We start from the raw sequence: 15,588 nt of genomic DNA on the forward strand, positions 1-15,588 counted from the left end.
AATCTCCAGCTTCAGGTGAGAACACTTAGGTGTATATGGAACAAATACTCTTGAACTATCTCATGTTTAACAAAATAGTCCTTTCAAATAAATTTGTCCTTTGACTTAATTTTGTATCAAATATACAAACAAAATTTTTACTGAAGCCAAAAGATTTGCCCGCTGAGTTGATACAGCAGATTAAGTCACATAATGGCCGGCCAAAGCTTGAAATATGAGGATATCCTTCTACTGTGTTCCTACGTGGGTTTGAAGTAACCTTAGACTTAAGGTGGCACTGCCACTCAACTGCCAGGTTTCATGGGCCAACAAGACTTCTGAGTGATGAGTAAAATGTGGTATATCCATCCGTAGAATAGAATTTCATTTGGCAGTAAACGAGCCTGGGGCACTGACACGTCACAACATGGATGGACCTGGAAAGCATCACACCAAGTGAAAGAGCCAGTCGCCAAGGATCACATGTTACGATTCCCTTTACACTAAAGGCCCAGAGTAACAAATCCAGAGAGAGAGAAAACTGATGAGTCTGTGGTTGGCCAGGGATACGAGGGTCAGGGGAAACGGGGAATGACTGCTAATGGGTACAGGGCTTCTTTCGGGGGTGAGGAAGATTTTCTAAAATTGATTGTAATGATGCACAATTCTGTGAGTTCACTAAAAATCACTGAATTGCCACTTCAAGTGGAAGGACTGTATGGAACGTGAATTATATCTCGATGAAGCTGTTACTTTAATAAAAATTTCTACAGTCTTCAAGTCATAATTTTAAGCTTTTTTCATAAAAACCTTAGTTTAGCTCTTTAAATTAGTTATACTACTAAGTCTCTTCCTTTAACTATTAAAATCTTTCCTTTTAGAAATACGTACCTTAGTATGAAATGGCTGAAATTTTAAGTGGGATTTAATTTAAAATAATCCAGGAGGTGTTAAGAAGGGGGAAAGGTGTGGGTATGAGTGGATAACTACCAAAGCTGGGTGATAGGTAGGTGAAGGCTCCTTACACTATTCTCTCCATATTTGTTGAGATTTTAAAATTTCCTAATAAAAGACTAAAAGTGGGAGTGGTGTTTAAGACTTCCTGGTCACTTCTGTGTTGTCTCTCTATTCTGTTTATATTTCCTTTCTTTAAATATACGCATATCAAAATATCTACAGATGAAATAAGGTGATGTCTGATATTTGCTTCAAAATAAATAGGAAGTAGTTAATCTGATTAACGGACTAGGAAGCATGATGGAGATCATTCCTCCCCTGCCTGAAACACCCGCCCTCCTGCAGTTACCAGAACACACAGGCCCAGCAGCAGAGCCGGGAAGAAGTACAGACGGAGCAATTGTTGGGTCTGGGTGAGGATTTATGAAGGTTCATTGTACAGTGTTTGAATGAAGGTAAAACTTTTCATAGTGCAGAGTTTAAAAAAAAAACACCTCTCTCAACGTACATATGTTCAAAACATATGCTGCTGGTGAGACTTTCTTCCTAAAACACCCGAGAGTCGTGGTGCCAGATGCCATCCTCAGGCCCTCCTGAGTGGCTCCAGAGATGCGGTATCTATGGATTCTGTTGCCACCTTGCAAATTCTGAGGTCACCCTCAGAAACAGGCCACAAAAAGTAAGAATAATGAACAACAGTTTGCAAAAGTAGAGCCAGGGACAAGGGGCAGAAAACGTCCCAATTGAAAAGAACTTCGTTCCAAATAACTGATTCTTTCCCTGATCTGGTTTCCTGAATCCTGGAAACAAGGACACGCCCAGCAGGCAGGCCCAGTGAAGAGCCTTCATCTTCTGGCTGATGGTTTCTTTTCTTTTCCTTTTCTTTTCTTTTTTCTTCTCTTCTCTTTTCTTTTCTTTTGTTTCCTTTCCTTTTTCATATTTCGCCAACTCTAGCTGTGGCTTGAGAGACATCTAAGTGCACTTACCTCTGGAAAAATTCACAATAGTACACCTGATTTTGGGTTTTAATTTTAGAAGGGAAAAAAATAGTTTTCAATAATCCTAAACTAGCTATCTTCAAAAAGACAAGAGATTATTGTTTAACCAAGAGCAAATCCCTAAAAAATGTATGCAAGTTCCATTTCTGGCCCACGGTATTTAGAGAAAATGAAATGCACCCACCATTAGGCTGAATTTAGTCTGACAAGTAGGCTAAAGAGCATAATGGATCTAATTCCTATCCAGTCAGAAATATCCATCCACCTGCAGCGTTAAAGGACACCGAGGGCGGCCAGCAGGAGAGCCCAAGGGCAAGGCTAAGAGCACAGGATTCCTCTTACCTGGTGCACACAGACTGTGAACTCCAGTAACCATAGCATGGGTTGTACCCCACTAAGATCATCCAGCATCAAAGCATTTCCAAGGAGAGGAAACTGGCATCAGTTTAAGTGTACAATGTCAGTCCAGCCTCCAGGTACTTAACGTTCTTAATGTTCTTATCAAACAATTACTCTGGGTTCAATGAGTTATCCCTATATTCTTAGAATATGGCCTTGAATCTGGGTATGTGAGGACCTGCAAAAGGACAATTTTTGTGCATTCAGAACATATGTTCATTACAGATCCTAGTCAAAACCATCGGCACTGCCAGACTTCTAGATTTAGTTAGTTCATAAAAGGTCACTAACTTTAAAATATTCATCTTCCACAATCTTTCCATGAAGACCCATTTCCAAGTCTCTCAACCCCAGACAAAATTCAAGAGTTCGGATGCCTAGAAAGCTGAGAAACTGCTGTGAGGCAGGGAAGAGTAGCCACCCAGCGTCCACAGACACTGAGGCCGGGTTCCATGGCCCTAGAGCAACCTTTCCCACTGGGGGAGGCAGACATCTCCGGTTCACTCTCCCAGGGGCTTCTGCGAGCTCCTGGGTGAAGACGGTTCAGGTCCTGGAGAATTACACTCTGCATAGCAGCCCGTGGCTCCAAGAACCCAGTCGGGGCGTAGGGCCCTCTTTTAATAACCAAGTACCAGCATGAGTTTACACACACCCTGCCATTACTTTTGCACTCATCCTTGGGTACATTTCACATTTTTCATGTCTTAAGGGAGAACAAAATAAGTGACCTACCTCAGTCAAGATGTCACTTCATCCATCCACAAACACACCTACTATGTGCCAGGCATTGTTGACACATCAGTAAACAAAACCTCAAAATCCCTGTCCTCCTCTCACGGACGGACGTTGTCAGTGAAGTAAACACTTAGTGATCAAAAGAAGTTTAGTCACTGCTTCCACTTTCCTGCCACCCATCCCCGTATTTCCAGTTTCCCAAAGAGCTGGGAGTCTGTTTTATTCTATTAAATTTGACAGGGACCACACAATCCTTTAGTTTGAAAGGAACAGACACTGTCCAGGTGCAACCCAATTCACCTCTGAACTCCATTCTCTTGGAGCTCCCCCCCCCCGCCCCCGCAAAACTTCAGCTGGTCTGAGGGGCTGTGGTCCCCACCTGCAGCCCTGGAAGCCCAACCCAGGGACAGTGGAGGGGCCCCGCTAGAGCCCGCTGCTCCCTAGGGGGTTGGGGGGTCCTGCAGAAGCGAGCGGGAAGGGCAAGGCACTCACCGAGGAGCCAGCCCAGAACGGGCACGCGTTCTTCACCTGCGGGGAGCTGCTGAGCGAAAGCGCCCCGAAGCTGAGTGCGACCATGCAGCACCCCAGGATCAGCTGTAGCAGCCCGAGTGACAGCAGCGGACGCGCGGGCAGACCCGCGGAGCTCGGGGCGGCAGCGGCCGCAGCGGCGGCGGCCCGGCGGGAGGAGAGCGCGGGAGGCGCGGCCAGCACCCCGCCGGCGGTGGCCGAGCAGCGAGGCCGCAGCGGGGGCTGCAGCGCCGCCCGGGGCCAGCGCGGCCGCAATGGGGGCAGCGGCGGCTCCTGGGCGACTGTGGCCGAGGCCCCCGGACCCCCGGCCTGCTGCCCTCCCGAGAGCCCAGCCACGGGGCAGCAGGAGCCCGGGAGCACCACGGGCAGGGACATGTATGGGCGGGTAAGGGAGCGGCCAAGGGCGGCCAGGAGGGGACGCCAAGCGGGACCTCGGGCGCCACGCACTGGGCACCGCGGGCGGGCTCTGTAGACAGGGGGGAGGGAAAGAAATGTGCACAGCCCAACCACTTGCTGCTGCCGCGGCCTCCGCCGCCTGCGCCGGACCCGCTGCCCCGGCGGCGCCCAGCGTCTGCTCCCACCTGCCACGCGGTGGGTCCGCCTCCGGCCGGCCGGTGGAGCGCCCTCACTCTCACCCACCAAAACCCACTCTTCCTCGGCTCCAGCGCTGGGGCCGTGAGGCTGCAGCAACCTTTCGGTCATAGGCGAATCTGCATCCGATCCCCGGGGTGCAGAAAAGATTCCCAGCCCCATTTTTTTAAAATAGGTCCCTGGATCTAGGAGGGAAACCACAGCAGCGCTGGAGCTAGAGCTGATAACCTCCGAGCCGGCTCCGCCAGCCGCCAAGCTGCGGCTGAACAGCAGTGCAGAAGCGCAGAGACCCTCGCCTTTCGCTGGTTCAGCCACGAAAGGAACACTGGCAACTTTGAATGCGAAAGGGAGCCTAGCTTTAAACTTTCTGCACTCCACCCCCTGGAGGGGGGGAGGCACGGCAGAAGGAGGGGCTATAGGTAACTTGGTGGGAAAAGTCTACGCCGCAGGGCTTCAGGGAAGGAGTAAGCAGAGCAAAGTCAGGCTTCCTGGCGCTGACCGCGATAGGGCCCTACCGCCTGGAAAGGGGCGGGGGAGGAAGGCTGGGTAAGACTCCCGTGCTCTCCCAGTACCAGGGTAGGAGCGAGTATGAGCATGAGGTTTCTTTCTAGATTCTTGGAAGTATCCAGAATCCAGAAACAAAGGATGGGAGCAGCCCAGAGCACATGGCCAAGGTTACACTCTGCGTCACCTTGATTGACTTGGGAGTTTTACTAGGTATCACCTGGTAGAGCATAGAGTCCAGTCTTACAAAAGAAAACCCGAACATGTTTTTGGTCGTTTATAAAACATATTTGAACTATTTTTTAAAAGAAAAGATGATTCGACTTTGTGAAATGACTTTCTCTAATGTGTGTGTGTGTGTGTGTGCGTGTGTGTGTGTGTGTATCCTTCCCTTGGAAGGATTCTTATGTGTTGAACGTGTTCTTATACGTGAAACGCAAATCTATTCTAATTTTTTTCCCCAAGTTAACAAATAGAGCGCAGTCACTTTGTAATAAGTCAGCCTCAGAATTAGACAGCTAATTTTATCAGTAAGGTGAGGGCACTTCACATCCTCCTGCCCAATAAACCAAGGGAAATGCGGAACTAGCTGGATGCTCTAGTTGCCAAGGCCGTATTTATTTCGGTCATCACTTCAACCCACAATGCAATGCATTGCTAACGTCGCATGTGTTTACACGCACACTTTCTAAATTATTAAGGCACCTGTGATTGAGTCCGAAGGACGACTTCTACAAACTCCTCTTCAAAATAAACTTGAAATCGTGGGGGAAAAGGATCTGTCTTTTTAAATAAATGTTTTAAATTATGTTGTTTCATATACTTTAAAACATCTTACAGTACATATACTTAAATTGCAGGTAATGCTTAAATTAAAAGCATCCTGTATGCTGAGTTTAATTTATTTTATTTTTAGAGAGAGAAAAAGAGGGCGAGGAACATTGATAGGCTGCCCCTCACGCCCCCAGGGACCAAACTCACAACCCTAGGCAGTGCCTCTACCAGGAATCCAACCTGCAGCCTTTTGCTTTGCAGGATAACACACAACCGACTGAGCCACACTGGTCTCAGCACTGTATACTGAGTTTATTCCTTTTATTTTATACACAAGTTTCAAAGTATTTAATTTTTAAGATTCTACTACACTGTGCAATATAAAAAATCTGATTGAGTCTCAAGAAATTTCATCAGTTTAACAAATCTATTCCACTGGTCAATCCTTAACACCTGAAATGCACTGTTAAAAGTGTGTTCTGTGTGTCTAGGACTGTTGGTGCTAGAAGTCGCAGAGCCTCCTGCCCTCTCAGGGGTTAATGACTGCAAAGGGAAGAGTTCCGGGGAAGCCGACAGCCATCTGCTTCTTGCTCTAGGTACTAGTTACATGGCTGAGGTTCGCATGGAGAAAGTTAACGGAGTTACACATTGTGCATGTCTCTGTATCTCATAAACACGTAAAGTATTCCTAAGTACTTTACCCTTAATTTTTTTAAGTCTGTTTCCCTATATAGCAAAGATGATTGCAGAGGTCATTAAAATCCATAGACAGTTATATCCAATACTGATTTATTTTTTTCAGACCATTAAACCTTTTCCAAATCTGCTAATTAAGAATCGTTGTGGCACTGGACAGGTGGCTGGGTTGGTTGGAGCATTGTCCAGTGCATCAGACAGACTGCAGATGCAATTCTTGGTCAGGGCACATAGCTAGGTCACAGGTTTGATCCCATCGGTGCGTGTACCGGAAGTAACCAATCAATGTCTGTCTGTCTGTGTCTTTCTCTCTCCCACCTTCCCACTTCTCACTTCCTCTCACACTAAAAATCAGTAAACATATCCTCAAGTGAGGATGAAAAGAAAAGAGTTGCTACATTCTAGTTTTCTTTTCTTGTAATTGGCCATATTGTACCTGTGAGTTTCTTTTTCTGCTCTTACCTGAAACATGAATGAATGTAACACTGCCCCAACCTTTGAGGTTATGCCAAATAACACACTTGAGTTTTGGAGTTTTAGATTTTGGAATCCAAGTTTGATTCTTTGCATCCTCAAACACTTGCTTCCAATCAGTCCTTAGTTACACCTGATCAAGCTGAGCTGCATGAAACTAAACACTTACGACATGATTCAGAGCCACTGATTTCGGATTGGCTTAAAAAAATAAAGTGAGGACTTTAGAAAACAGTCTGGCAGTTCCTCAGAAAGTTAAACACAGAGTTTTCGTTTGACCCAGTAATTTCACTCCTGGGTATATACCCAAGAGAAATGAATACATATGTCCAAACAAGAACTTGCATTACTAGCATTGTAATGCATAGCATCACTCACAATGGTCAAAAGGGAGAAGCAACACGAGTGTGGATGAATGGTAAACAAAATCTGGTAATCCGTGCAATGGCACGTTGTGGGAAATAAAAAGGAATAAAGTACTGATACATGCTACAACATTGAACAGACCTTGGAAACAGCATGCTAACACTAAGAGAAGTAAGTCAGATGGAATAAGACAAGAGCTGTACAATTCCACTCATGTGGAATATAAAACAGAAAGCAACAAACAAAACAAACAAACTCATAGACACAGACAATAGTATGGTGGTTACCGGAGGGGAAGAGGAGTGAGCAGAGGGGGACAGGATCAAATGCCGGGCGACCGAAACAGACTAGACTCTGGGGGGTGAGCACATAATGCAATATACAGATGGTACAATATGGACTTGTGCACTTGAAACCTGTCATGGTATTAACCAGTGTCACCCCAAGAAACTTAATTTAAAAAAAAAACATTACTGTAGGTAAAAGAATCCAGTCACAAAAGACCACATGTTATATGATTCCACATATACGAAATCTCCAGAGTAGACAATCAGTAGAGACAGAGAGCAGATGAATGATTGCTTATGGTTGTGAGGAAGGGGAGAGTAAACAGGGGAAGGGTGACGGCTAAGGGGTCGGGGTTACTTTTTGAGGTGATAAATGTTCTAAAGTTGACTGTGGTGATGATTGTGCCACTGTGACTATATTAAAAACCGCTGAATGGTATACTTCGAATGGGTGGATTGTAGCTCAATAAAGACGCATATGAACTATATCTCAATAAAGCCCTTAAAATAAAGTGAGCAAGAGCTTGTGGAAAAATGGACCCATGCATTTTATTACTACTCAAAGAAACAACAGCTGTAGTGTACTCTTTTATGGGACCTAGCTGCCAGCTTTCCTCAAGATCAAAGCCAAATTCCAAGGAGAAATTTCCACCGACTCTTCCCAAACAAAGGCTCTACTGCTCAGGAGTTTGGGCTCTTTTGCTCAGGTTTCACTTGACACCCCTAAACAAGCATGTCAGCTCCCCCCACCCTTTCTCAGAAGACCCAACCTGTCCACTGATTACAGGAGGTCATTCCCTTTAGAGTGGAAAGCTCTACTGAAACTCCTTAAACAGGTTCCCTGACCACCTGCCCCCAGTTGTTAAATTTTAGAAAGGGAAGAGTTTCTCCGAGTAAACCACAGTGGACTCCCAAAGTCCTCATTTAATATTGTGGCTTTGGAGCAGCTTCTCAATGTGTGGCACATGGGCGACAGGACCATTAGTGGAATGTATCAGAATGCAGATTCACAGGCTTCCCCACGCCCTCTCTGACACTCCAGATAAGAGGCCTGGGGACGTGCATTTTAACAAATTCCCCCCAAACATTAATGGGTGGAACTATTCAGACACCAGAATTTTTATATGGAAATTTTTATGTAGGAGGGGAACCAGGGGTGGCAAAATAGGTGGAAGAGGAAGGCAGAGGACTTGGCCTAAAAGCAAACTTTGATATAGATATACTGCAGGTACTAGGCGCTGCTGTCCAGGTGACCTCTATGAAGAGGAGGGATTTAGATCACTGAATTCCAGTGGGAAGAGCAACATACTAGGAGCCAGGTGTCCTGGGTGGTAGCCCCTCTTCTAATCTGTGATCTTCAGCCAGTTCCAAGCTTCTCTACCCTCAATGGCTTCCTCTGTCCAGTGCATTCTGTGATGCTTCATCTGCCTGAGGCTGGACCATGTGATTGGCTGCAGTCCCTGAGGGGGATACACATATATATTTTTTTATGCCAGTTTCATCTTAACTTTTGGGCTTCTAAACATTCCGTTCCATCAAGAGCACTGTTCCATGCCTACTCCTTTCCTCTCCAACTCACTTATACACGGTTCCTGGGACACTCCTACTCAGCCCTAACTTACAGACTGAAGTTCCTTCACCACAGAGAGTCATCTTCAACATCCCCACGAGCTGCCCCTCGGACCAGAGAAGTGCCCCTGCTTTGTATTTCACATCATTCTGTCCTTCCCATCAGTTCTTGCCACACCATATTGTGACTGCCTCATTTCTCGTCTAGGTTTCTGTCCAGACTCTGCTGGCAGGAGACGCTCCAGAAATGGTAGCTTGTCTTTTTGTGGCATGGTCAAGACAGAATTTTTTTTGACACACTGAGGGACTTCTGTTTCTGTCCAGCCCTGGAAGTGATCGCTGATAAGAGTATGTACTTCATTCTACCAAGTAAAGTGCTGGCCGTGCATGCCCTCCTTGCCAGTTTGAGGATGAGTGAATAATGAATGGATGGCTTTTGCGTTTTCTCTAATTTGCTGTGTGATTTTAAACAAGCCACGTAAATTCAAAGGGCTTCAGTCTTTTCCACTAAGGAGCTGTGAGGTGGGGTAGTTAGGGAGAGGTTTAGACTAGCTCATGTGCATGGTTCTTTCCAGTTCTACCACAAAGTTCTAAGTGCCAGCCTTTAGACTCACCTTCTTTTCAGGGTGCCTCGATCTCCTTTAAATAGGGATATCCTGATTATGAATCATCTCATTGGGAAGGTATAATGAGGTGTGTGCGTGTGTAAATGAAGCTGAAAGAGAGAACCCAGGCCCCGAAACCCTGGTGTCAGGCTACCTGCGCCCGAATATCAGGTGTCCTGCTCTCTGTGGCTGCGTTACCTGCCAGCCTCAGAACTGAGCCCCAGGGACCAGGGGCCACGCCCCTCTCCACCTCGGGGGGCTTTGAAGCTTTAGGATATGACTAAGGATGACCTTTCTGTGACACAGCTCTGAGGGGACTGATATGACTGACCTCCAGACCATCTTCACTGGGATCGGGTGGGTGAGTAGAGACCAGGGCGGGGAGTCTAGGGGACAGTGGTGCATGATTTTTGCAGTTCTTGGAAGTGGTGGATGATGCAGTCTGCAAAAACCTCTGAGGACCCTGCAGGCCACTAACCATGAGCTTGTAAACAGAAACCCCAATGTCGACATGAAGTGAAGGATTATACAGCGAAAAATGCTAAATGTGCTTAACCATAGTTAAAACTGAAACAGGGCCAAAAAGCAGTGGGCTATGGAGCAACCAGCCACGCAGGATATAAAAAATCAGAGAGAGTTGGAAGACAGATAACAGACACTCATATGTTCCATGATGTTTGTATTAATCTTCCAGGCACGCTATCTCATATGATACCACCAACAACCAAGCCAAGTAGTTAATTTTTTACTCATTTAGAGGTGAAGATGACCTGGCTGGTGTGGCTCACTGGACTGAGTGCCAGCCTGTGAACCCTTTGGTCGCTGGTTCCATTCCCCATCAGGGCACATGCTTGGGTTGCAGGCTGGGTCCCCTGTGGGGGGTGCATGAGAGGCAACCACACATTGATGTTTCTCTCCTTCTCTTTCTCTCTACCTTCCCTTCTGTCAAAAAATAAATACAGTCTTAAAAAAAAAGATGAAGAACATGAAGTTCAGGGATACAGAGAGACCCTCCATGTCAAACTGCAGAGCCAAAGTAAAAACCTAGGGCTTCTGACTTCCAGTTCAGTTTCTTTCCCAATACACCACAACATTATTTTGCACATTACTCATCATTCAGTACAGCCTGGAAAAGGGCCCTCAGATGGCCGAATTAAAGAAGACATCTTCAATTTTGTCCGTCTGTCCCCATTTCCAGGAACCGCTCTCTGCCCCATTTCCCTGATGGGGTCCCAGGCAGAGCCACACTGTTCCTGTCCGACTCTGCCCCTGTCTGGAGGTTGGGTCTGAGGCAGGCGTCTGACCTGAGGGCGCCTCCCAGCGCCTATGCTCTGGACCACCCGTGGTCCGTCCACGCCAGTAGAATGACTGCATAATTGTAACTGTGAGCTAGACAAACCCACATGAAGGGTACAAATCAAAAACTAGGATATTCCTCATAATATTTTTTAAAAAGATTTTTGATCAATTTCAGCATCTATTTCTCTGAGTGAAAGAAGCAAGTCACAAAATACCACATAGTACACGATTCCATTTATAATGTCCAGAAAAGGCACATTTGTAGAGACAAAAAGTCGACTAGTGGTTGCTTAGGGTTGGGGAGGATGGGAGTACAGCTAACGGGTCTGGTGTTTTCTTCTGTGTTGTAAAACTGTGGTGATGGCCGTACACATCTGTAAATATACCAAAAAGTACTGAATGGTGAACTCTCAGTGGGTAAGTTGTATCATATGTGAACTATATCTCAAAAAGCTATTAAAATCTATTTCTGACTTTTAAAACTCTTAATAAAGCAAAGGACATCATCTCTTATGATTGCATCTATTTCAAATCATCATCAAGAGCATATAAAACGATTTCATGAAATTTAGGAATAAGTTAAGATTGTCTGTGTTCTCCACTTGAAATGTTCTAGGCTTTATAGCTAAGGAAAAAATATTTCAACAGTGAATAATTACTATAATTTCAAATATATGACTCATGACTGCAGAAAAGTACAATTACCCTAAATACCCAGAACATAAAAGAAAAAAGGAATCAGTCTAAATCAAATATCTGTAAAATTAAATTTAAAAAATTTAAATATCGCAGGTTCCCATCAGTTTCAAAGTTGGATGGAAGAAAAAGACATTTACATACACTACAATCAGAGAAATACAAACCCAATCAAGTCACAAACTCCAGTGGGAGTTCTGGATTTCATAAGCAGGTGAAGAAGACTCAGCTTATTAGGGTAAAGTGAATCCAGCTACTGGTCTACAAGAGCCATCTTCTTTTTTTTCATTTGAAATCATGCCACAGAAACTAAATACACAATTTGGTAATTGTGTATTTACCAAATGCCCCTACTGTCTGTAAAAAAAGACAGTCAACAACAGTGTTGGAGACAATGTGGAGGAATTGGTACTCTCCCACATGGCTGGTGGAAGTATATTATGGGGCAGCCCATGGAACATTCTCCAGTATGTTGGGCCACAAAATAAATCTCAACCAATTTGAGAAGACTGAAATCACATCAAGTATCGTTTCCAACCAAAATGTTATAAAACTAGGAATCAATAGCAGGAGGAAAATTCACAAATGTGGTGAAACTAAACACACTCCTGAACAGCCAAGGGATCAAAGACTAAATCAAAGGGGAAATTAAAAAGCACCTTAAGACAAATTAAAATAGAAAACTAGGCATCCACAAGCAGAAGAGTGAAATTGGACCCTTATCTTAAAGACTTAAAAGCTACTTGACATTAGTCTGGGCAATGATTTTGGAGGTATGATACCAAAATCACCTGTAACAAAAGCAAAAACAGACAGACAGAATTACATCTAACTAAAAATCTTCTGCACAACAAAGGAAACAATAAACGGAGCAAAAAGGCTACCTATCAAATGAGAGAAAATATTTGCAAATCAGATACTACTTAATAATGGGTTAATATCCAAAATATGTCAGAAACTCAGATGACTCAAAAGCAAATAAGCAAATAACCTAATTTTTAAAGGGGCAAAGGACTGGAATAGACATTTTTCAAAAGATGATATACAAATGGCCAAGAGGTACATGGAAAGATGCTCATCATCACTACTCATCAGAGAAATGCAAATCAAAACTACAACTGATATCACCTCACACCTGTTAGGATCAAATTATCACCTATTATCAAAGACAAAAGATAACGGTGCTGGTGAGGATGTGGAGAAAAAGGAACCCTCATACACTGCTGGTAGGAATGTGTATTAGTACAGCCTTTATGGAACACAGTATGAAGGTTCCTCAAAAAAATTAAGAATAGAGCTACAATATGACCCAGTAATCTCTTTTCTGGGTGTCTGCCCCCCAAACATTTGAAAACTTTTATTTATAAAGATATATGTGCTCCTGTGTTCCCTGCAGCACTATTTGTGGTAGCCAACATATGGTAGAAACCTAAGTGTCCTTCAGTGGTTGACTGAATAAATAAGATATAGTACATAAATACGATAGAAAACTACTCAGTCAAAAGAAAGAATGAGACACAGCCATTTGCATCAACATGAACGACTCTTGAGAGTACTGTGCTACCTGAAAAAAGTCAGATGGAAAAGGCAAGAACCAAACAATTTCACTCATATATGGATATAAAACAGAAAGCAACACATGAACAAAGAAAACAAACAAACAAACTCAAGACACAGTAACAGTACAGCAGTTACCATAAGGGTGTGGGGGTGAGGGAGGGTGAAGAGGGTCGAGAGGGTCAAGAGGGTTGAGAGGATCAAACATGTGGTGACAGAAGGGGACTTGGCTTCGGGTGGTGAGCACAGTACACAATACATAGATGACATAGTGTTGAATTGTACACCTGAAACTTACATGATGTTATTAACCAATGTCACCCCAATAAATTTGTTAAAAAGAAAAGCTGAGAAAGAAGCATATGCATTGCATGTATGTTACAGATGCCACCCAGTGTGGCGCATAAAGGGAAAATAAACCATCCCCATTTAATGGTTCCACTCCCCTGCCTTGTGTGTACATATCTTGCCCTTGAGGACTCCCAGAGTGAATCAACCAGCCGGGTTGTTTGTTTGTTTCTTTCTTTCTTAACAACAACAACAAAAATTCAGTGAGTTCTATTGCCCATCTTATTGTTTGTTCCTTGCACATAAATGTCAAAAAGTTTAATACAGTCTGTTCCAAATTCCACTACAACCACTAACAAATGAACAAAATATTTCCTTCCTTACAGCCTACTCTTCTGGAATTCTAAAGGTAGAGTTAAGAGCATTATCCAGAGTGTCTATTTCCTGAAAACAAGCTAAAGAGCAACCATCTTACTTATGCAAAGAAGCCATACCCTGTTTGTTTTTCCCATTCCAAAAATAACACAGAAATTTTAGAGACGGTCACATGGCAGGGAACCAAGAGTTGGAATGCCAAGCCCTCATGTCTCTTGTGGAAGGCCTCTTGAGTCCTTGAGTAGATACATTCCAACATCACAAGGAAGCCCAAGGGGCAAAGGCAATGAAGAGATTGATAGCTGCAGTCCTGGCGTGCCTGTCCTGGGAGATACCGCGTCTGAGCAAGCCCTAGAAAAGTTAGGGTGCCTTGGAAATGGCATTGCCGTCACTGTAGTCTGTGAGGCTACCTGGAGAAAAATTATGTGTTTCCCAAGTTCTAATTAGCTGCGTATGACCTCCTGAAACACCCACCTGGAGGCCCCCCTGTTTTATCCTCACCCTCCTCTTCACTCCTTAGAATTACATGACAGCCCAATGTTGCTACTTCATCTAGCAGCAAAGATGTGGGTCAATTTCTTCCATTGTCCTTCCCACCAGCCTTTCTTGCCCTTAAAGATGGAAAATGCACAAGTCAAATGCCTCCCTATTTTCCTTAGTTTTTTAACAGTACGTAATTTAGCTAGTTCCTTCTTGGGCAATCCTTCCCTCTCACCTAATCACCATTTTTATCCTGGTACCCCCAAACTGCCACAGTTTATCCCCAATTGTGTCATTTAAATCAGTCAATCTATCTACCTTTCACTCTTTCTCTCTCTCTCCCCCTCCCCACTCCACCCCCCATTCCCCCATTTGTGAATGTAAAATAATAAAAGTTAAATACTCTTTCAACAAATGGTGCTAGAGCAATTGGATACCCTGAGGTGCCAAAAAAAAAAAAAAAAGTAGATAAATAAAAGCAAACAAAAACCATTGACCTAAACCTCACACCTTATACAATAATGAAATTAAAATGGACCACAGACTTAAATGTACTATTAAAAATTATAAATCACCTGGCTGGTGTAGCTCAGTGGATTGAGCATGGGCCTGGGAACCAAAGGATCGCGGTTTGATCCCCAGTCAGGGCCCATGCCTGGGTTGCAGGCCAGTTCCCAGCAGGGGACTCAAGAAAGGCAACCATACATTGATATTTCTCTCCCTCTTTCCTTCCCTTCCCCTCTAAAGATAAATAAATAAAATCTTTTTAAAAATAAAATAAAAATAAAAAATAAAAATTATAAATCTTTTTTTAAAAATTAAAGTCTTTAGGATCTAGGGCTAGACAAAGAGTTTTTAATTTCAACACCAGTCATACAATATATAAAATGAAAATTGAAAGCTGAACCTCATCAAAATTAAAACTTTTGCTTTGCAAAAATTAAGAGGATGAGAAGACAAGTTATGAACAGAGAAAAAATGTGCAAATCATATGTTTGATAAAAGATTAGTATATACAATATATAAAGAACTCTCAAAACTCAAAAAACAAAGAAAAACAATTCAATTGGAAAATGGGCAAAGTAACATTTCACCGAAGAGGGAATACATGTGACCAATAAACACATGAAAACAAGTTCGGCATCATTATCCATCAGGGAAATGCAAATTAAACCCACAATGAAGTATCACTATAAAACTATCAGAATGATGAACAAAAAATAGCAACACTACCAAGTCCTAGCAAGGACACAGTTAACTGGACACATCACTTACACATTACTAGTGAAAATGTAAAATAGTACAGCTACTCTAGAAAATATTTTGGTAGTTTCTGGAAAAAACTAAACATGCAACTACTATATAATCAAGCAATTGCATTTGTGGGAATTTCCCCCACATACACACAAACACACATGCAAACACATATCT

The 15,588-nt window shown here is 43.6% G+C and overlaps 1 protein-coding gene across 2 annotated transcripts in view; it reads right to left on the bottom strand.

Annotated features, from left to right (window-relative positions):
- The window catches only part of ENTREP1 (endosomal transmembrane epsin interactor 1), a 46,241-nt gene extending 42,214 nt beyond the window's left edge, over positions 1–4,027 (bottom strand). The window contains exon 1 of one of the 2 annotated variants that reach the window (XM_037157609.2): positions 3,561–4,027. In XM_037157609.2, the coding sequence (XP_037013504.2) occupies positions 3,561–3,971 (411 nt within the window). In that variant the 5' untranslated portion in view covers positions 3,972–4,027. The remainder of the gene's footprint in view (positions 1–3,560) is intronic. The other variant, XM_037157608.2, reaches the window with a different exon arrangement.
- Between the last annotated feature and the right edge of the window lie 11,561 nt (positions 4,028–15,588).

This window comes from Artibeus jamaicensis, unplaced genomic scaffold (genome assembly GCF_021234435.1).
Source record: "Artibeus jamaicensis isolate MK-2021 breed Jamaican fruit bat unplaced genomic scaffold, CSHL_Jam_final scaffold_1964, whole genome shotgun sequence".
Taxonomy (NCBI): domain Eukaryota; kingdom Metazoa; phylum Chordata; class Mammalia; order Chiroptera; family Phyllostomidae; genus Artibeus; species Artibeus jamaicensis.